The sequence below is a fragment of the Myotis brandtii genome, unplaced genomic scaffold (genome assembly GCF_000412655.1).
Source record: "Myotis brandtii unplaced genomic scaffold, ASM41265v1 scaffold137, whole genome shotgun sequence".
Classification (NCBI taxonomy): domain Eukaryota; kingdom Metazoa; phylum Chordata; class Mammalia; order Chiroptera; family Vespertilionidae; genus Myotis; species Myotis brandtii.
Genome location: NW_005354874.1, coordinates 1602234 through 1625440, shown reverse-complemented (window position 1 = coordinate 1625440; position 23207 = coordinate 1602234). Strand labels below are relative to the sequence as shown.

The 23207-nt window shown below is 37.2% G+C and overlaps 1 protein-coding gene across 7 annotated transcripts in view; it reads left to right on the top strand.

The window, feature by feature from the left end:
• Positions 1 to 23207, top strand: part of TASP1 (taspase, threonine aspartase, 1) — a 231256-nt gene that overhangs the window by 96056 nt on the left and 111993 nt on the right. For 5 of the 7 annotated variants that reach the window (XR_001360978.1, XR_001360977.1, XM_014535030.1 and 2 more), the window contains exons 9-10: positions 12647 to 12766; positions 18013 to 18078. Coding sequence is in view for 5 of the 7 variants with exons in the window: in XM_014535030.1 (XP_014390516.1) it covers positions 12647 to 12766; positions 18013 to 18078 (186 nt within the window). In the remaining 2 variants the exon portion in view is untranslated. Of the gene's footprint in view, positions 1 to 12646; positions 12767 to 18012; positions 18092 to 23207 lie in introns of all 7 variants that reach the window. The other 2 variants (XM_014535031.1, XM_005860571.2) reach the window with 1 other exon arrangement.

The window sequence follows — 23207 nt, the reverse complement described above, 5'->3', positions numbered from 1 at the left end:
CCATTGATCTGTGTACCCTGAGGTTATGAATAATTCACTTGCAAGTCACCTTGAGGAGTGCACAGGCTTTGAATGATGTTTGCACCAGAGGTCATGGCCTCTTGGGATTTTTGTTTTTTTCTTTCCAGTACCTATTTTATCTTTGACTTGAACATTATTACCAGCAACATTTATTGAATGCTTGTCCTGTGCAGGCTTTTTAAGTAGGTTTTAGGGAGTAAAGAGAGCATCCAGCATCTAGGCCCTGACCATTATATTTGGTCCAAGGGAATTAAACAGTAAAGGGAAATCATTCCATTTGATATGCGCTAAGAATGAAACCGTCAATGAGAGCTACAGGAATGAGCAGGATGGAGAAATCACTTTAAGCTTGCTAAGTTTCTCATGCTAGGCTTCATGGGAGAGGTAGAATTTAAGCTGAGTCCTGAATAAAAGTAGGAGTTGGTATCTAGATGGAGAGAAAGTGCTATGCTTAGAAATTTGGGATTGCATAAACTTGTTACATTACAGAGTTTCTGCAGGACAGTGGTTTCAAACTCAAATCCTCATGGGGGCCAGGCAGGTAGCCTAAATGTGTGAGCCAGTCTAGGGAGATGGAGCTGTTGGCGATATGTGCTCCATTCTAAGGTGTTCAGAAACACAATGTGTAACACCAAAATACTTTGCTGCTCAAGCCAAACTCTGGTTTTGAAAACTTGTTATCTTTGTGAGGACACAACAGTGGATCAACTGTCCACCGAATTTAGCAAAGTAAAATAGGCCACAGGAATTAAGTCCATAGCCCGAGGGGCTATGAATCATGGGGCTACTGATCAGGGATGAGAGGCTGTTGTCTGGAGTGGCTGAATGTCTGTCTACTTTTATTCATGCTAACTGTACTTAGGACAAATAAGGGGACTATTTTGAAATATGTATGCATGGGGCCTGTCCTTGTAGCTAGTAGCATTAAACACACACTTTTGAATGTTGGGAGTCTTTGAGGTTAATTTAAATGGCATTAGAATTTATAGGAAATAGTGCTTTTATAATTAATTTAGATTACATTTTATATTCTAGAATATACTTAGCTCCTCTCCTCTTCTTTGTAATTTTTGATATATCATTACTTTCAAGTAAGATTTTTTTTAAATTTAATTTTTTATCCTCACTAGAGGATATGTTTTATTAATTTTAGGGAAGGGAGAGAGAGAATTTTTGATATATCATTACTTTCAAGTAAGATTTTTTTAAATTTAATTTTTTATCCTCACTAGAGTATATGTTTTATTAATTTTAGGGAAGAGAGAGAGAGAAGAGAGAGAGAGAAACAGACAGAGAAACATTGATGTGAGAGAGACATTGATCAGCTGCCTCCTATAGAGAGAGAAACAGAGAAACATTGACGTGAGAGAGACATTGATCAGCTGCCTCCTGTTATGCACCCCAATTGGGCGTTGAACCTGCAATCCAGGTATGTGCCCTGACTGGGAATGGAACCTGCGACCCTTCAGTGTAAGGGAGAACCAACTGAGCCACAGTGGCCAGGGCTCAAGTAAGATTTTAAGCAATTGAGGAATAAAAGGAGAAAAAGTATTTGGGTATTTTTTTTCCTTTTTAATATGTTTATCTTTAGTAGTTAATATATTTATGATTTTGAAATCATTTGTTTTTGTGAGTGTACTCTTAATTGTGTAGTCAAATAGATACTGCTGTACTTTAAAATCACATCAAATAAAACAACTTATTACTGTGTTATTAAAGTCAGTGTCAAATATTTGTTCTTCAGTCTGGGAGAGGATGGAATTTAAATCCAGGTGAAATGACCCATTTCAATTGTCATGGTGTTTCATGGCAGGAATAGACTCCAGATTGTCCCAGTTACCTTTTAGTCCTTTATCTGTTATTCCCCACTGCTTTAAGACTCAGTTCAAAGGCCAGTGGAGCTCTGGTATTTAAAAGAAAAAGTGTAATTTTATCCAGAGAAGGTAAATGTATGCCCCCAAATGAAAGAAAGACCAGAGGTCCAGACCACGACCAGGTGTTCGTGAAAAGAGCCAAATTGGACAACTAAATTGAAAAAGGTTGTCTGCTCTTATTAAAGAGACTTTATTGCTGTCTATTTAATTAGTAAGGTCTTAGCTCACGCTTGTATGTTTTTTAATCTGCCCAGGTAATGAAGTTCATAGCCTATTAGTGAGTGTGCTGGTAGCATGTTGTGCTATCTCTGTCATTGAAGCACTATAATATAAGCTCACCTGTGAAGTGAAACTTCCCAATAATCTTGATTCCCCCCTTCTCCCTTGATCACATTTCCAAGACACTGATGACTGAGTTTAAGAAAGTGAAGGATGACCAGTGGAAAATGCAAAGTTAAAGTTGAAGTATAGTATGGGTATTGCTTATTTAGAGTTTCCAGAGAGCAGTTTAGAGTTCAAGAAACTGAATTGGTTAGTCATAAATGAGAAGAATGTGATCTCATGCCAGATGATCTACGAGGATGGGAAGGCAGTAGAGAAGTGTAATCAAAAGAAATATTGAATGGAGGACTGTGTGACCAATATCAAGACATAATTTCTTCATAGATAAAGTGAGAGGTTTGGTGGTAAGAGCCTTAGAAGTTTGTTTTGCACAGTAGACCAAAGGTCTTGCAAAACCTCCTGAAATAAAGATCACTCCCATATTGTGAGAAATTAGTCTGGATTTCACAGCAGTTGTTTAAGGACATACTTTTGGGAAAGAACGTATTTAGGAGTGATGTGCTAAAGCGTAATGTAAGGGGAGATACCTAAATATAAAATAATCAGAGGGACACATAAAAGGTAATAGGAAAATTGCTTTAGTTAGGTTGAGTTTGGATCATGCATATAAATTGAGCAAGATGCAGTCTCAGAGGGCACGAAGTTTGATTACTGATGTTCAATTAAAAAACATAACACTTTGTTAAGTTGCTCCTTATAGGTGGATGAGGGACAAGACAGCTTTAAAAGATCCTAGAACAAGCCAGAATATAAAGAGCCTTCCTGGAAAGGAGAGAACAGCATGTTTTAGGTTGTACCTTTAGGCACAGGGGTCTTCTATGTGGTTGGGAAGCCATACAAGAAACTTTTCTGGAGTTGCCTGAGGCTGCAGGACTTGAAGGGCAGTAGTTTGATGTGGGGGTGGGGTAGTGGTGTGGAGAGCCACATTTGCACGGTCAAAGCAAGAGTGAGGAAGGAATACCAGTTTCTGTTACTCCAGAGAGTCAAGGCTCATGTTGGAAGAGAAGGCAAGAGGGTTAGGTGACACACAGAGAAAATTAATTGCCTACCAGATTTTTTGTTTGTTTGTTTGTTTGTTTTTTTTTAAAGAATTTTTGTGAGTTTATTTGAGCCAAACTGTCGACATATGCGGGGAAGCAGAACCTCAATGAACTGAGATAATGCTCCCTGCCTACCAGATTTAATTCATTCAGTTCATCCATTCAATGAGTAGTTTTTTTACAGAACCAATTTTGCTCTTTATTTAATGTTTATCTCTCTTTCCGTGAATTTTTATTATATCTGTTTTCTCCTTTCTCTTTGTGCTGACCTTATTCCCTTTCTAACTTCTTTAGTTGGACCTTTATCCTATTTTCTGTGCTTTTCTAATTTCAAAATTTGGGTAAAAATTTTCCTATAAGTACCATGTTTACTGTATCCCACAAGTATATAAATGTAATATTTTTATGATCATTCATTAAGTATTTTTGCTTCTCTTTAGATTACTTGTTTGGATCCATAAATTATTTAGAAGTGTTTTTTTTTCTGTGTTAATTTCCAAATTTTATTTATTTTTGACTCCTAACTTAATTGTATTATAGTCAGAGGGTATGTTCTGTTTCATATTATTTCTTGAAATTCGTTATGATTTAGTTTATGGTTTAGTGTATTAAATGTTATGTAAATACTAGAGGCCCGGTGCACAAAATTCATGCACTTGGGGGGGGGTATTATCCCTCAGCCCCGCTTGCACCCTCTCGCAGTCCGGGAACCCTTGGGGGATGTCCGACTGATGGCTAAGCTGGCAGTTGGACATCCTTAGTGTTTTCATATGTCTCTTGGCCTTCTGTATGTCCTCTTTGGAAAAATGTCTATTTAGGTCCTTTGCCCGTTGTTTGATTGGATTGCTTATCTTCTTTTTGTTAAGTTATATGAATTCCCTGTAAATGTTGGAGATTAAACCCTTATTGGCGATAACATTGGCAAATATGTCCTCCCATGCAGTGGGCTTTCTTGTTATTTTGTTGATGGTTTCTTTTGCTGTGCAGAAGCTTTTTATTTTGATGTAGTCCCATTTGTTTATATTCTCCTTAGTTTCCATTGCCCTAGGAGCTGTTTTGGTAAAGATATTGCGATGACATCTGTTTGATATTTTTCTGCCTGTGGATTCCTCTAAGATTTTTATGGTTTCCAGTCTTATATTTAAGTCCTTTATCCATTTTGAGTTTATTTTTGTGTATGGTGTAAGTTGGTGGTTTCATTTTTTTGCAGGTGTCTGTCCAGTTTTTCCAACACCATTTATTGAAAAGATAGTCTTGATTCCATTGTATGCTCTTGCCTCCTTTGTCAAATATTAATCGAGCATAATGGCTTAGGTTGATTTCTGGGTTCTCTGTTCTGTTCCATTGGTTTATATGTGTGTTCTTGTGCCAGTACCAGTACCAGGCAGTTTTGAGAACAGTGGCTTTGTAATATAGCCTGATATCTGATATTGAGATCCCTCCTACTTTGTTCTTCTTTCTCAGGATTGCTGTGGCTATTTTTTTTTTATTCCATATGAATTTTTGGAGAGTTTGTTCTAGATCTGTGAAAGATAGCAGTGGCATTTTAATGGGTAGTGCATTGAATCTATAGATTGCTTTGGGTAGTATGGGCATTTTAATAATGTTGATTCTACTAATCCATAAACCTGGTATAGTCTTCCATTTGTTTATATCTTCCTCTAACTCTTTTTTTCAACGTCCTATAGTTTTCCGAGTACAGGTCTTTTACCTCCTTAGTAAGTTTATTCCTAGGTATCTTAATTTTTTTGTTGTAGTGGTAAATGGGATTTTTTTTAGTTTTTCTTTCTATAAGATCATTATTGTTGTATAAAAGAGTCATAAATTCCTGGGTGTTAATTTGTAGTATTTTCTTATAATCCTTTATATTTCTGTGGTGTCAGTGGTCACTTCTCCCCTTTCATTTCTGATTTTATTTATTTGGGTCTTCTCTCTTTTTCTCAATAAGTCTGGTTAAAGGCTTATCAGTCTTGTTTATCTTTTCAAAGAACCAGTTCTTCGTTCTATTGATTTATTTAATTTATTTTTTAGACAATTTTGTTTATTTCTTCTCTGATCTTTATTACTTCTTTCCTTCTAAGCACTTTGGTCTTTGTTCATGTTTTTCTTTAGTTCTTTCAGGTGTAAGGTTAAGTTTTTTATTTGAGGATATTCTTGTTTACCGCTATGAATTTCCCTTTTAGGACAGCTTTCGCTGTTTCCCATAGATTTTAGGTTGTGTTTTCATTTTCATTTGCCTCAGGTATCTTTTGATTTCTTCCTTGACCTCACCTCATTATTAATCAATCCATTGTGTAGTAACATGTTATTAACCTCCATGTGTTTGGGTGTTTTTTAGTTTTTTAGTTGCTTTTCTTATAATTGATTTCTAGTTTCATATCGTTAGTGGTCAGAGAAGGTGCTTGATATGATTTCCAACTTCTTAAATTTGATGAGACTTGTTTTGTTGCCTGACATGTGGTCTGTCCTGGAAAATGTTTCATGTGCACTTGAAAAGAATGTATTCTGCTGCTTTGGGGTGAAAAGATTTAAAAATACTAATTAAATCCATCTGCTCTAATGTGTCATTTAAGGCCACTGTTTCCTTGTTGATTTTCTGTCTGGAATATCTATCCAGTGTTGTCAATGGTTTGATAAAAATCCAATACTATGACTGTATTACTCTCAATCTCTTCCTTATGTCCATCTATATTTACTTTATATATTTAGGTGCTCTTTGTTGGGTGCATAAATGTTGACAAGGGTTTTCTCCTCTTGTTATATCGATCCCTTTTTTATTATGTAATGGCCTTCTTTGTCTCTTATTATAGCCTTTGTTTTCAAGTCTATTTGTCTGATATAAATATTGCTACCCCAACTTTTTAAGCATTTCTATTATATGAAATGTCGTTATCCATCGCTTTACTTTCAGTTCAATCTGAAGTGGGTTTCTTTCTTGTAGACAGCATGTATATGGGTCTTGTTTTTTGTTTTGTTTTTTAATACATTCAGCCACCCTATATCTTTTGTTTAGAACATTTAAGACATTTACTTTTAAAGAGATTATGGTAGTTATTGCTATTTTATTATTTATGTCTGTATTCTTTTTTTTTCTTTTCTTCCTAAAGAAAGAAGTATTTTTAATGTTTCTTGTAATACTGGTTTGATGGTGATGAATTAATCTTTTTCTTGTCAGGGAAGCTCTTTATTTCTCTTTCAATTTTAAATGATAGCCTTGCTGGGTATAGTACTCTTGGTTGTAGGTACTTATTTTTTATTACTTTGAATATTTATGCCAGCTCCGTCTGGTCTGATATGTTTCTGTTGAGAAATCAGCTGACAGTCTTATGGGAGCCACCCTGTAGTTAACTATCTTTTTCTTGCTTCGTTTAAGCTTCTCTTTGTCTTTTGCTCTTGGCATTTTAATTATGATGCGTCTTGGTGTGGTCCTCTTTGGATTCCTTTTGTTTGGGGTTCTCTGCGCTTCCTGGACTTGTAAGTCTATTTCTTTCACCAGGTAGGGGAAGTTTTCTGTCATTATTTCTTCAAATAGGTTTTCAATATCTTGCTCTCTCTCTTCTTCTGGCACCCCTATAATTCGGATGTTGGTACGCTTGAAGCTGTCCCAGAGGCTCCTTACACTATCTTCGTATTTTTGGATTCTTTTTTCATTTTGCTTTTCCGGTTGGGTGTTTTTTGCTTCTTCGTATTTCAAATCTTTGACCTGATTCTTGCGATCACCTGGTCTGCTGTTGGGAGTCTGTATAATATTCTTTATTTCAGTCAGTGTATGCTTAATTTCTAGTTGGTCCTTTATCACAACATCGAGGGTCTCACTAGATTTCTTAAGGATCTCAATACATTTATCGGCGGTTTCCATAAAATTCTTGAAAAATCTTAGAACCGTGGTTTTGAACTCTATATCCAGTCGTTTGCTGTCCTCCATTTCTGTCATTTGTGACCTGTTTCTTTGTCTTCGCATTTTGTCTGCTTCCCTGTGTTGGTAGAGTGGTTTTGTGTGCTAGGTGTCCTACAGGGCCCAGTGGCTCAGCCTCCCCAGTTACCTGAGGTGGACACTCTTGGTGCACCCCCTTGTGGGCTTTGTGCACAGTCTTGTTGTAGTTATGCCTTGATTGTTTTAGGTGTCACTGGGAGGAATTGACCTCCAGGCCAATTGGCAGTGAGAATCAGCTGTGTCTGCAGTGGGAGAACTTCTGTGCTGAAGACACCCTTCTGGGGCAAGACTTGCTTCAGTGGGGCTTTGGTGCTCACTGAGTCTGCCCCCTGAGTGTGTTCCTTATGAATCTGAGGAGTTGTAATCTGGATGGTCCCACTCTGACCACTGGGTACACTGGCTCTTGGATCTCTAAGGAGGTGCTAATTTAGCCTCTGCCTGAGGCTACCCAGCAGGAGCTACGGAGAGATCTGCAGATTCCTCTTCTTTGTTTGGGGTTTGGAGGTGCCCAGATGAGGCCCAGCTGTGAAGCAATGCAAGCTGCTGTGGGGCCTTGGGCCTTCTTTTGGAAGTTCTGGGTCTCTCTGACCCAGCTGCAGTTTGTTAGGTAATTTTAGATTGCAAAGGGCCAGGCCATTCATATGCAAAAGCCTCTGCCACAGCTTGGGTGGGGCGGGGTGTCAGGGAATCAACAGGGCGGAGCAAACAGCTATGGCTGATCCTCAGCCCTGCCCTAAGAGGCCCCGGGTCTCAGTGTCCCGCTGTAATCGCTGCAAGCACCTCTGAGAGAAAGCCGCCCTCGAGTTCCGCCCGATGCCAGACAGTCCAGTTTCTCCCCGTATGAGTCTGGGTCCCCAGAGACTCGCCCGGAACTGGAGTTCAGAGCAGTCGAGAGCTTGTGACTCCCTCCCGATTGAAAAAGACAAGTGTGTCCTCAGTTGCCAGCCCTTTCCACGTGAGCCTCCATACCTCTGCACTTTACTTCCGCATCTTCTCTGAGTTTCAGTGTGCTTTTCTCTTTCCGCCTTGTGAGCTTAGCTGAAATTCCTTGAGAGTTATTCAAGAATGCCACCATGCTGGCCCAGGCTGGCTGCCACTGACAGAACCCTTAGCCATAGAAGAATGATTTTCTAAAGAGAAAATAGAAAGGTTATTGGGTGTTCTTATATCCAGTTTTTCCTTAGTTTTAGATAAGCCAGATACATGAAAGTAGATACTTCTTGCTACATTATACTTTATTTGTACACATCTGATATACTCTGAGCCCACAGTGGCTCCACTGAAGGGAGCCGGTTTGTGGGAGGTAGACAAGGAGCCAGATCTGGGTCTCCTGTAGCCAGAGCTAGTATTCCATGTTTAGGATACTCAAAGATGGTAAAGCTTAATGCTGGCATTACTGTGCTGTCATGGAGAGCATTAGTCATCTGCTTTTCTTAAGTGGATGCTCACACCAACTTAATGTTGCCCACAAACCTAACAAGGGTGTATTAGAAAGTTTGGTTATATTTTCAAAAAAGGTGTTTCATGATTATTGTATTAAGATCATTCCACCTTACCCCAGTTTTAGGATGCACTTATACATTTGCAATTATTCTTTTTTTAGAAAACATATTTTTATTTATTTCAGAGAAGAAGGGAGAGGGAGAAAGAGATAAAAACATCAATAATGAGAATCATTGATCAGCTACCTCCTGCATGCCCTGTACTGGGGATCAATCCTACAACTGGGGCATGCGCCCTGACTGGGAATTGAACAGTGACCTCCTGATTTATAGGTCGATGTTCAACCACTGAGCCACACCAGCAGGGCTGAGATTATCCTTGATTTTAGCTATTTGATATTGAATAATTCTTTATAGAAGAAAAAACAAGTTAATGAGGTAAGTAACAGATAGATGGTGTCTTTTGGCTAATTTCAGAATTAGAGTGAAGGTTAGAGGCTTAATTTTCTGGTGGAAAGTATCTAAACTTTGTTTTAAGGGATTTCCCCCCCCCCCTTTAAAGTAGTTTACATGTGTTATTTAATTTAATTCTTACCATAACTATGTAATAGTCATCTCCAATTTGGAGCAGAGAAAAATAAATCTTTTGACATTAAGTCCAACAGTGATTACTAGTTTATTGGTTACTTCAAGAAAGCCTTATTTCAATGTTTTTCCTTGACAGATGCACTCTCTGTTCTAACTTTATATACGTGTATTTATTCTAAGGGAACTATAGTTTTTATAGTTGTTTTTAGTCACAATTTTGTCAAGAAAGTAATGCAAATAGTGTGTTTTAGTCAAGGACAATAGGTACATGTGTATCTGTGTGGTGCATTTACTTTTAAGTATTTATGGAGTGTAAGAGTATAATAGTAGTTCTATATAGTAACAGTCATTGTGTGTTTTTTAAACTTTCTAAGATTTCATTTCTGTACAAACAAGTGTGAAATTATTAGGGCCAAAATACCAATGTTTGTCTTTCACTCACTGTATCTGCACTTCATAAAAATGCTTAAATATTACTTCATCATCTTTAAATTTGCTTTTCAGAATGTGAAATCTGTGAACTAATTCTTGAATATTTATGGAGTAACCCTGATTTTTGCAGGTGTTGCAAGCCCTTAGGAATATTTAGCTTAATTTGGAACAGTATTCCCTATTTTTTGCTCGGTCTTTCATTTTTAAAAACCAAGTTACTGTAAATCTATCTATGTATAATCCTTTTGAATCTTTCAACAGTAGTTTGGTTAGGCATACGTGTTCTCATAGTGCACGCTATCCTGATTGAAATGCAAAGAGAATTGTTTTACAGATAGTATATATCACTATGTAGATGTTATGTGTCCCTGCTGTAACATTTTTGTTTTATAGAATGCTTGGTTAGGGTCAGCAGTCTCAGTTAATAAAAAATGAACTAATAAAGGATACTGTCAACTATAAAATAAAATAAAATGTAAAAAAATTAGAACAGAAACAACTAAAAGAGAAAACAAGTACAAAAGGAAAAAACAATAAAAAAAGAATACTGTTTCTTAACATTTTTTGTTGTCATTGAGCAGAATTATTTTATAGTGTCTATTTGTATGAAAGTTGTCCATTTCTAAAAAACACATGTATAAGGTCATTAATTTAAAATACTTTGTAATATGTTCATGGTGGTATGATCATGGTGCTATGCTGCCAGTTGAGAGTTGAACAAGGTGGAGTTTAAATCTTTTATGCTGACTTATGTTAGTCTTAGGTGGTTTAAGTTTCCTGTTCAGCAGCTTTGTGCCTATAAAATTATTTGCCTCCAAATGAGTAGAGCAGGCATTTGGGTAATAATGATCCAGTGGGATGCCATCATACCTGCTTCTCAGAGTAGGGTTCATGGACCAGCAACATCAGCATTACTGGGAGGTGGTTAGATATACAGTCTTGATCATTCCCAGATTCCTCCATCAGAATCTGCATTTAAACTATTACACTTATACATTTGCAATTATTCTTTTTTTAGAAAACATATTTTCCAGATGGTTTGTATCCATCTGGGCACATTAAAGTTTGAAAAGTCCTCCTGTAGACGACATAAGACTTGGCATCTGGACAAGAAACCAACATTTCTGTATCTGAGGTTGCAGGGATATAAAGATTTAGGAATTATTTCTTATAATAAAGAAACATAAGTTAGAAGTACATTTCTCTTTAGGGTTACTCATTTACTTTGATACTTTCATCTTATTCACCAAAAAAGATAAACTTGATTTCATCCATACCAAGTGAGCAAATCTGGCTATTGTTAAGTCTTCCCCTAAGAAGTGGCATCCTCTGAATTTGAATGAAATTGAGTCTTGAGAAAAGGAGATGGAAGACTGTGGCCCAGGCATAGCATAAACCATCACTCGCTAGGCTTGTTTTGTGACGTCAGGGATGCAGACATACTTTATTCCATCCTAATTAATGAATAATTATGTCCTGAATGTCTGCCATGTGCAAAGTGAAACAGAGTGGATCAAACCTTTCCTCAGAGAGTTTAGTCAGGACAGGGAACTGTCCTTGAAAGTCAGGCAACCTGTCACCGGCAGAACCATGGTATGTTGGGATATGGCCTTGTGGACCCATTAGCAAGGCTTCTACCTGTGAAGGGAGAGTAGGTATACAGCACTCATTTTAGTCAGTTATGCCTTTTCCATCAAGGTATGTACTGTTATATCAGTATATTTAAGGGGAATTAGAATTCAGAGCAAGAACCAAAGAAATGCAAATGCCTAGATGTACCTTCTCCTAACAGACTTAATGTAATATTTGTTGTGGCATACTCTGTCTCTAAATTTTTCAGTTTGCTTTAAGGAAATGTCTTTTGCTTGAAATAACAGAATTGCTTCAGTTATTTCAAAACTCCCTTCAATTTTGCTCAACTTCTGAGGTGGCTGTAGGAGCTCATTGACTTTTCTGGGGATTTTATTTCAAAACTTCTTAGCGAGGGATCCCTCTGTACAAATGAAGTCTTGCTCAGGAGTGTGAGCATAAACCACATGGGAGGAGGGGCTGTTCTTGTTGAACCTGCCTATGTCTAGCTCTTTCATGTATCCTTGAGGGTGGGGATGAGGATAGGGGTCTTGAGTTCTAGGGCACAATTGGAAACCAGTGTCCTAGTATTAAGAACACCACCAGGACTGCTATTATTTTAGAAAAAAGATATATTTTTTCATGACACCTTTTACCTGCTTCCCTTCTTTCTGATTTTTATCCTGTAATACAAAGTTTTTCTGTCTTGCACAGGTGACCCAGAAATCTTCAAGATAGGAAGTCAGCTGTTTGTAGTCACTACATGTGAAATGCGTTAAGCATGTGGGACCTGGGACAAGACACAGAAACACAAAGATGCTTCTCAACAACATACACTTTTCTGACATGCAATTGGCAAGCATATTGCTATAGCAGAGATGGGGGCTTGCCATAAAGTTTCTTAAAGGCAAGGAACTATAAAAGAAAATTATAGCATAGTATAGTATACTTTGAAATTATAAATACCATTCTTTACATTTTTTTGTGCTAACTCTATTACTTACTTTTAGAAATTTGTATACAATTTCAAAACACTAATAATGGCATTTCACTTATGCTACAGATCTTTTCCTCTGCAAAATCTCAATTATGAACTTAACTCTTAAGACTAGGAAGGCACTATGTTATATTATAAATCATATTAAACACTTTTCCCTCCCTTAGAAAGGCATATTAGGCTTATTATGAGAAAAAAAGCTTTTGTTTAGGATTTTTCAGTGGATAATACATTTTGTCTTGAACAGGATTTAAATGGCAACTTGATAATAGAACACTTTAGGAGATTGCTGAATGTTTCACTTAAGGATTAGCTCAGATTTTATGTCACGATTTTACTAGAAATTATTATGTAGTCATATCACATTGTGACACACCATGCTTAGTGAATGCTCATTTGTTCTGCAGGAGAACGACTCAGGCACTTTGGACACAGTGGGCGCTGTGGTTGTGGACCACGAAGGGAACGTTGCTGCTGCTGTCTCCAGTGGAGGCTTGGCCTTGAAACATCCAGGGAGAGTTGGGCAGGTGAGTCGTTGGGTCTTTAAACTAGCTTTACAAGTTAAAACATGGCATTTTCTAGCTCACAAATCTTAAACTGTACAGACCTTTTTTCTTTAGAAAAAAAATATTGTTCTTTAACATTTTTGTAGTATAAATCATTAATCAAAAACTTTTTACGATTCTTTCTAAAAAAAATTCTCATAGTAATAGGGCTCTTTCTGATCTTTAGCATTGGTAATCCTGTGTTTTACTACTTTGGACAGGCTGGGCACATAGTAGACGTTTAATAAATGCGTGTTGATTTCCCTTTTCTTTCTTTGTAAGTGTCATTCTTTTTAGGAGCAAGCTCTACCTGTCTATTATTACTGCTTGCTTTTTAGGTGGGAAAATGATTTTAGAGTTACATTTTGTGTTTCTTCCATTCAAGGAATATTTGACCCTCTAAATTGCTCCTCTGATTAAACATTTCAGCTATTTTATAGACTAACCAGTATTTCAGGTTACCACATATGATACCATTCAAGAAATCTGTTTATGAGGAGGGTCTAATGTATGTGCAACTGGCTTATTTCCAGTTCACTTGCACATCTTCGCCCTTCCCCCTCCCCTTGTCTCCTATCATCAACCTCTAGGGCTATATTGAGAATGAAATTTAGCAGTCTGTTTGATCTATGAAGCTTTCTGAGTATAAACCAATTTGGCACATTGCTTATAGGCTTAATAAATATTTGTTAACTGAACAAATGAATTGGACACCATCATGGAATCTCTTAAAGTAGTTGCAAGGGTGTGGTTAAGCTCAGTATTTGGATCTTGTGTTACATGTAGAGCACTACTTGGCTGCTCTTTCACTTTGTTTCTCATGTTTAAAGAAGAGTCGATGCCACAGTTGCTTTGGACATGGTGGTTAGTGAATGCTTGAAGCAGAGTGATCTGATTCATGGAGGACATCTTTGCAAAGCCTCAAGTGTTGTTCCCTAATCTGCGCTTTATTGTGCATAAACTACTTGTGGTCCTATGGGGGAAAAGGGAAGGGAAGAACAATTAATTTTGTGCAATTCTTTGTCTACTGTAGAAGGGGATTTATGGGGAATGATTACTCAACATGTGTACAATGCTTTGAACTCATTATAAAAAGCCTTTGTCTGGTCATGGTATTTTTCCACATTATAAAGTCCTGTGTATTTGTCGAGTTTGGAATAAGAAAACCAAAGTTGGCATATCAGTTTTGGATGGCTTGGTGGAGAAGGAGAGAGAAAAGCCAGCAGAGCCCCCTTCATAGCTTTGCAATTCCCATGACTTTCTCACTGTTTTTTTGTTTGTTTTGGTTAGCAAAATAGCAACAACTGAACCAAGGATAGTTCTGGACTGTGTTAGTAGGATATTACATCAAATAGTCTTGAAGCCATTCTGCCACTGCAAACGAGACTCTCCTGGATAAAGAAATACTTCTGTAAAACTTAATGTTTATTTGCTCCACTTGGCGAGTTTATGAATGCACAGTTTGTGAGAGATGAAAACTCAGGAAAGGGTGTGGAGGAGAGGAGTCAAGGTACTTATAGCAAAATACAGTTGCTTAATTGGATTATATTGCTTGGAAAAGGAGATGTAATTTGCCTCGCCTGGAAATATGTAAGCATCAGATGAGAGGTAAAGAACTGTTCTTCTTGATAATCAGGACAGAGTATGACAAAATACACAAGCAAATTATTATTTAAATGTGCTAAAATTAGATACTTTTAAATACATTTAAATGTACAAATGATTTAAAAATTTTAGCATATTACCCTTCTTTAGATATAAAATAACAGTTCAGACAGTAAAATGGCAATTTGAATGAGAACTTATTTGCTTCTTCAGTTTACTGTAATAATTAGACTTAGAACTGGGACATGAGCACGGAATTTATTATATTCTTCGCCTCCCTTATACCTCCCCCCTACTCAAATACAAATAGACAGTTGAGTTAAGTGGAGTGGTTCAGAGTATGGACCTTTAATCTAATTCTACCTTTCCATTTACCAGTCTCCTTACTGTGGACAATATTCAGTGTCTTTAAGCTCTACTTTCCACAACTATAAATGGGGACATTTTTTTGTGTGCTTATTATTAAAACAGCTTTATTGAGATATAACTCACATACCATACAATTCACCCATTTAAAGTGTATAACTCAATGGTTTTTAGTATGTTGACAAGATGTGTGCCACCATCAGCACATTCAGTTTTTTATCCAAATCATCTTTTATGTTTCTACATTAAAGATTGCTACCTTACAAAGTTCTAGAAAATTAAATGACATAATGCATTAAATTACTTATCATAGTCCCTCATGATAACAGCTATAGCCATTGTTTATGCTATGTGTGACAGGCATGTTAATTCACATGATATTACAGCACTAAGAGGGGGGTGTTTTTATTATCCTCATTTTATAAAAGAGGAAACTAAAACTCAGAGAAGATTAAATAATAATAATAGTAATATAATTTATATGACCTACTTTTACTACATGATAATAGCTTTAATAAAATTTTACTACTAAAAAGAAGGAAACTTTTAAAATTGTTTATTTTAGGCCTGCTTAAGGTTGCTGTGTTTTATCTAAAGAAGTGGATAAGAGAGACAATCTCTGATTCTTTAACTTACCTGTTTGTATCTCAGCCCAACCAATTTCAGAAAGTTACAAAATAAGACAACTTTAGGTCATAAAATTGAAAGTAACCCAAAGGGAATTTGCTTAGAAGAAAAAAGAGTAAGAATAAATGTTCTGGGTTTCTACGAGGTATCCTTGTGCCTTATTTATTGCGCGTGTGTGTGTGTGTGTGTGTGTGTGTGTGTGTGTGTGTGTGTGTGTAGGGGGAATACTGTAATAATTAGACTTAGAACTGGGACATGAGCACGGAATTTATTATATTCTTCGCCTCCCTTATACCTCCCCCCTACTCAAATACAAATAGACAGTTGAGTTAAGTGGAGTGGTTCAGAGTATGGACCTTTAATCTAATTCTACCTTTCCATTTACCAGTCTCCTTACTGTGGACAATATTCAGTGTCTTTAAGCTCTACTTTCCACAACTATAAATGGGGACATTTTTTTGTGTGCTTATTATTAAAACAGCTTTATTGAGATATAACTCACATACCATACAATTCACCCATTTAAAGTGTATAACTCAATGGTTTTTAGTATGTTGACAAGATGTGTGCCACCATCAGCACATTCAGTTTTTTATCCAAATCATCTTTTATGTTTCTACATTAAAGATTGCTTTAATGCAATTCCTATAGAGGATGCTTTTCTGATTTAGTATGAATTTTCTTTTTAACTTTCAGATTTTTTTCTTTATTGATTAAGGTATTTACATATGTGTCCTTATGCCCCCATTGCCTCTCCCCCCACCCCTGCTCATGCCCTCACCCCCCTAGTGTCTGTGTCCATTGGTTATGTTTATATGCAGGCATACAAGTCCTTTGGTTGATCTCTCCCTCTTCCCCCTCTCCTCCCCTGCCTTCCCTCTGAGGTTTGAGGGTCTCGATCAGTTTTACTTTTAAGAGGGCTATATTCATGACAACTGGGGATGGCAACTGTGGGTCACAAGACTTCATCTCCAATTTTCCTTGGTTTTGTATTATTTCTCAAGGAGGGTGACTAGGAGAGTGGGGTGTGTGTGTACATTTTAAAGTGTTGAGGAACAGTTCACAAATCTAGTATTCTTTGAGTGAGAAAAGAATAATCAGGGCCCTAGGATAGCTGTTTTTAAAACCAGAAAACAGCTTTAGGAGGAGGTTAGTGCATTTCCAAAGAATAGAACTAGTACTAGTGGGTGGAAGTTATGATAGAGCAGATATTCCTATGCAATTGAAGGAAGAACTTTTCGCCAATGAGAAGTGTCCAAAAGGGCGATATGTTCCCTTATGAGATAGTGAGCTTCTCAGATTCAGAAGTGTCTGGGATATTTCATGGAGATTCCTGCTCTTGGTAGAATATTAGAGCAAATGAGCTCTGAAGTCCTTGTGAGAAAGAATAGAATGTTATAGAAAGCTAAAGTTTGGTCACCATTGCCAGTCTTCTTCCTCCAGTCCTCAGAAGTGAGCTCCTAGAAAAAAACAGTACTATTTTATGGGAATATCTTTTTCCTCCATCAATCAATCTGGATGCTGAATGTGTTGTCGCAGCTTACCTCTTTCTTCTTTTTTAGGAACTAATTTAATTTTTTTTGAAACTTTGCATTGAATTCCATATATTGCTATGCCAGTTTAGCCATTTCCTTACTGATCGACATTTAGGTTGTTTTCAGTTTTTCATTTTCACCGAACATGTGCTATTGCACATTGTTGTATTTCTCTAGGTAGCTATTTAAGGTTTTTTATAAATCTGTTTCTAACTAAGGAGTGGAAAATTATCAGATGTGATTTCCTTTCTAAAGGTAGAGAAGTGGTTGTGGATATTGAAGAGATGTATCCAGACATTTTGGGTAGCATTAATTGGAAACAAAATAGGAATGATTGACCCATTCTTTTATAAAATCATTGTTACTTACTTTGTTCCTAATGGTTTGAGACATATAACTATGCTCCAACACTTCACAAAGTTATTACCTTAAACAGGCCCTTTTTTCTCTTTTCTTTACACCTGGCAGAATCTAGCATGGTGGTGAGCATATCCTGGGCCCTTTGGTACATAATTGTTTGCAGTTCCCATTGTGCCACCCAAGGGAGGCATGGAAAAGGTCCTCCTCAGTGGGGTTTCCTAGAGCATGGCAGAAGGACCACTGGCATCCCAGCCTTCCAGGGCCCTGGTGAACGAAGCCGATTCCTGGCCTCGTCCCCAGACCACCGACCGAGAGTATCTGGGAACCAAGGCTCCTGTCACCATGCTCCCCCCAAAATTTGATACACACTTAGTCTGAGAACCACTATTGTAATGCAACCATAATGATTTCAAGGGGCCAGAAGAGCAACTAGCTGACAGATTACAATGGGGAAAGATTTTTCAGGCGAAGAAAAATTACTGTTGATAAAACTAAGAAACTTTCTTTTGCTATTTTCTGAAAATTTTTAGATTACTGCAATGGCTGAAAATATAGTTTTAATAGTGTTAGAATGTTATTTGGATAGGTTTTATATAACCTCTGGTATTATTGCCCGGTTGTTATACATCATTACTAAATTTATTAGATGGGTATGATTTTGTCTTTTGTTGAAAGCCAGTAATTCCTTATAATATTTCTGTAATATTATATTTATCTATTTTCTTTTTTCCCCAGGCTGCTCTTTATGGATGTGGCTGCTGGGCTGAAAACACTGGAGCTCATAATCCCTACTCCACAGCTGTGAGTACCTCAGGTATTTGCTGCTTTCATGGCCATTTTTCATAACTTCAACCTTGTAGGTCATTTAATGATTAAAAACTGTTTTTATGTAAGCATGTGCTAAGACACTGCACAGACAAGAGTGCCGATACATAAAAAATCTTTGATATTTGAAAGCTTTTAAGGACCATTTCACAATATAAGTATCACAGCGTAAATGATTTCCTAACATTTCAACACAATTCTGGAGTTAACTATAACTTAATAATATCTTTATGGGTTTTTTTCTCTCGAATGATTCATGTTAGTGCCAAATTTAGATCACATATATAAAAGTAGCAAGGCATTTCAAAACTAAGATATTCTCTTGAGTAAAATGTTGACATAGGTGTATTTCAAAATGTATAATTTATGACATGCAATCCTCTGCACTTTTAATAAAATGTACATCTTCTTTTTGTACCTGTATTTAAAAAGTCATTATCATTTAGAAATGAGTGTGTGTGTATGTGTGTCTGTGTGTGTTTGGGGGGGGGGGGGAATTTTAATCGCAGAATGGTTGGTGTCTTGATCCAAGTTTTTATGTGCTTGTGCCAGATGTACCGAAGCCTTTTCTTTTAATGTGGTGATATGCATGGTTGACAAAATAATATTGGTTTATATTGACAAAATCATATTGGTTTGCTTTTACCTATCAAGCTACAGCCCTAGGCCTTTCCTCCCATGACCTCAGGTTTTATTAGTAAGGAAGATTGATATGCCTGCCTCTCCTTCCATTCCCTCTTCAATCCAGTGGCCTTCTTCTCTTGATAACTCTTGACTCTTTCTGTGGTCTCTGATGTAGGTGGCTGTTTTCTGTCTGTATCATAGATTCTGGAATTTTTTTGGTTTGTTCTGCTTCTCTGACCTGCTCTATCTTTGCCTTCTTCACAGATTCTTCCCATTGCTGACAACTGCAGATTTGGGCCCCTGCTGTCTTTCCTTCATCTCACTGTGTGCATTCTCTTGGTGGTTTGGTGTTATTGCTGTGTTCCATTTTAGCAGTTATCTCTTAGGGTATTGGCTTCTACTCAGGACTTTTCCCTTGAGGCCCATGCGAGTCATTACCTACTTCCTGTTGGACATGTCCCTGTGGATGTCATGTATACATATCAAATTCAGCAGACTCAACAAAACATCTTGTTTCTTATTCCCTCTCTTTGGCCATCTTTCTCCTGTATTCCCCATCTCTTTTATTGCCATCACTGTTCTGTTCTTTGCTCAGACTTGAAATCTGGGTACCATTCTCATATACTTTTTTTTTTTTTCTGCTTATCTGACCCTGTCATTTCAGGTCCACGTTATCCTGCTTGCCTATTGTAGCAAGCAGTCTCCTGACCTAGATTCATTCCTTTTTTTTTTTTTAATATATTTTTCTTGAATTCAGAGAGAAGGGAGAGGGATAAAGAGATAGAAACATCAATGATGAGAGAGAATCATTGATTGGCTGCCTCTTGCATGCCCCCTACTGGGGATCGAGCCTGCAACCTGGCATGTGCCCCTGCCTGGAATTGAACCTGGGACCCTGGTTCAGTCTGAAGGCTGGCACTCTATTCACTGAGCCAAACCAGCTAGGGCTAGATTCATTCCTTGTATCAGTGGAAAAATTAGACTGTCAGCCACTGGTCTATCAGGTGAAGTCCAAATGCAAATTAATGTTGAGTCTAAACCACAGTAATACAATTGGCAAAAAGTTGTTTTCAGTCTTTTAATTTTGAAGAGATGAGTATAATATAATGAGTTAATTTTTAATTCAATACGGTAGCACATGGAAACCTATACACATAATATTTAAGAGTTAGCTTGTGCTCATAATTAAGTATGGCCCTATGCCTATGGAAAATTGTAGTATTTGAATAAACTAAAGTCTAAAATAGATAATTCATTATTTCCTCTTTATTTTATTAAAGAAGTGTCAGTTTGTATTATCTGTCAATTTTATTGTTGGTCAATGTGTTGTTTAGTAAGTTGGTTTGTTGTTCTTTAAATGTTACTCTCATGTCTAGATGTTAGGAAACCTAGATTCTACATTTAAGCTGAAATTCTGAGAGCCTGTGTGTGTCATGTTAGAAAATAAATTCAATTTCCTTGGGATATTGCGCTCCTTCCTTTTTTAAATTGATGATATGGAAGTTAGGATAACAACACATTTACTGGATTTGATTCTGTTAAGTAGGTGGATAAAGCTAAAATTGTAAAATTAAGGTTTGTTCCTCTTTCTCATGGCTATTTCCTTCTTTGCCCAACTTGGATTAATTGAAGGTAGTTTCATATGACTAAAGATAAGTTTAGGTTTCCAGTTCATGACATCCATTGTAGCTTTTTAACTTGGATGCCCAGCTCATCGTGTTACATCCATCCCAAGTTAAGACTAACCATCATCATCCCATAGAACCTGAAGATATTAGAGCAGGGCTGCTGTTCCTTCCATCTGTGGGACTTTGTGTGATTTCTTTACCCTTATTTTTCCTGGGGCTGTTTCTATGAGGTTGACAATGGAAACACATGGTAGAGTTGGGTGTTCAGGTCATAAGAAAGGTGGAGCACAGAATTTTGCAATTGTTTGGCCAAAATAAAAAAGACTTGTGCCTTAGGCTGTTGGAGAAAATCCAAAGACCAGCCTACATTTTAGGTTTATAGTTTTGGAAGGTGATACTTGAAAGGCAGAGGGAAGACAGTTAGTTATGGTCAGAGTAGGGCTCTCCCAAAGCCAGACAGGACATGGTCATTAGCCTGAGGGATAAACTCCAGCATCTTGCTCTCATCACTGGGTGGGGAGCAATGAGTAGGGGGTGGGGAAGAGGTTAGGGTGGCAGGCGCTGACCTTGCAAACTCTGACTAATATTCTGGCCTCACGGAAATTTGCCTAGCTAGGGAGGAACAGAGTAGATACTTGGGTCCTTGTTCAGATTCTTTTACTCATTGGCTGTGACCAGGGCAAGGGGTTATTTGTAAAACAGGAGTAATATCTACCTTAATATTTATGAGGATTTAATGAGTTGACATATGAAAGTTACCTAGCACACTTCTTGGTCCTGAGTAGTGGCTCAATATTTAACTGTATTTTGTTGAATATAAGTCACCATCTTTTATAATATGCACTACTATTTAAAAAAATACTAGTTGATTCCTTTTTTTTATTATTGTGGTAAGTTTTTACCATTTTAACCATTTAAAAAATCTAAGTATAGTTGGCATACAATTTTATATTAGTTTCAGGTGTACAACATAGTGATTTGACATTTATATACCCTACTAAGTGATCACCACAATAAGTCTAGTAATCATCTGTCATCGTACAAAGTTGTTACAATGTTCCTGACTACATTCCTTATGATGTACAGTATATCCCCATTTCTTATTTACTTTATAACTGGAACTTTGTACCTCTTAATCCCCTTCACATTTTTCACCCATCCCCCTAACCTTCTTCCCTCTGGCAACCATCAGTTTGTTCTCTGTTTGTGAGTCTATTTCTGTTTTGTTTTGTCTGTTCCTTGATTTGTTTTTCAGATTTCACATATAAGTGAAATCATACATAATTGTGTTTTTCTATTTGACTTATTTCACGTAGCATAATACCCTCTAGGTCCACCCATGTTGTCGCAAATGACAAGATTTTATTCTTTTTTATGGCTGAGTAATATTCCATTGTGTGTATGTACCATATCTTCCTTATCCATTCATCTATCAATGGACACGTATGTTGTTTCTATAGCTTAGCTATTGTAAATAATGCTACAATGAACACAGGGGTACATATCTCTTTTCCTATTAGTGTTTTTATTTTCTTTGTGTAATTGCCCCAAAGTGGAATTACTGGGTTACATGATAATTCTGTTTGCAATTTTTAAATGAATTTCCCTATTATTTTCTCTACTTGCTGTGCCAATTTACAATGACACCAACAGTGCATGAGGGAAGGTTCTCTCTCTCTCTCTCTCTCTCTTTTTTTACATCTCCCCTACCACTTGTTATTTGTTGTGTTTTTGTTTTTTTTTTCACAATAGCCATTTAGACAGGTATGAGGTGATATCTTATGTGGTTTCGATTTGCATTTTCCTGATGATTAGTGATGTTGAATATCTCTTCATGTGTCTGTTGGTCATCTGTATGTATTCTTTGGAGAAATATCTCTTTAGGTCAACGGTTCTCAACCTGTGGGTTGCGAACCCTCTGGGGGTCGAATGACCCTTTCACAGGGGTCACCTAAGACCATCAGAAAACACATATATAATTACATACTGTTTTTGTGATTAATCACTATGCTTTAATTATGTTCAATTTGTAACAATGAAATTAGGGCTTACCACAACATGAGGAACTGTATTAAAGGGTCACGGCATTAGGAAGGTTGAGAACCACTGCTTTAGGTCCTCATTTTTCAATCAGGTTATTTTTTTGATGTTGAGTTTTATAAGTTCTTCTTATATCTTGGATATTAACCCCTGATTTGATATATAATTTTCAAATACAGTTGTGCGCTACATAACAACCTTTCAGTCAATGATGGACACATATACAATAGTGATATATCATATAGCCTAGTTATGTAGTAGGCTATTTCATCTAGGTTTGTGTAAGTACACTTTATGAGGTTTGCACAATGATGAAATCACCTAACATTGCAGTTTTCAGAAAGTACCCTTTTCATTAAGTGGCATATGACTGTATTATCTCCCATTCACTAGATTGTGTTTTCATTTTGTTGATGTTTGCTTTTGCTGTGCAAAACCTTATTAGGTTGTTGTAGTCCCCTTTGTTTATTTTTGCTTTTGTTGTCCTTGCCTGAGGAGACATATACAAAAAAATACTGTTAAGAGAAATGTCAGAAAGCTTACTGCCTATGTTTCTTTTATGAGTTTTACTAGAGGCCCAGTGCATGAAATTCGTGCATGGGTAGGGTCTCTAGCAGCTGCCAGCTGCTGGTGGGGGCCTCCCTTCCCTGGCTGCCAGCCAGGGCCTCGCTTTCCCGGCTGCCGGCCGTGGGCTGGGGTCTTCCTTCATTCCGCACTGCCCCCTGGTGGTCAGTGCACTTCATAGTGAACAATTGAACTCCCGGTCAAACTCCTGAGGGGACACTTTGCATATTAGGCTTTTATATATATAGA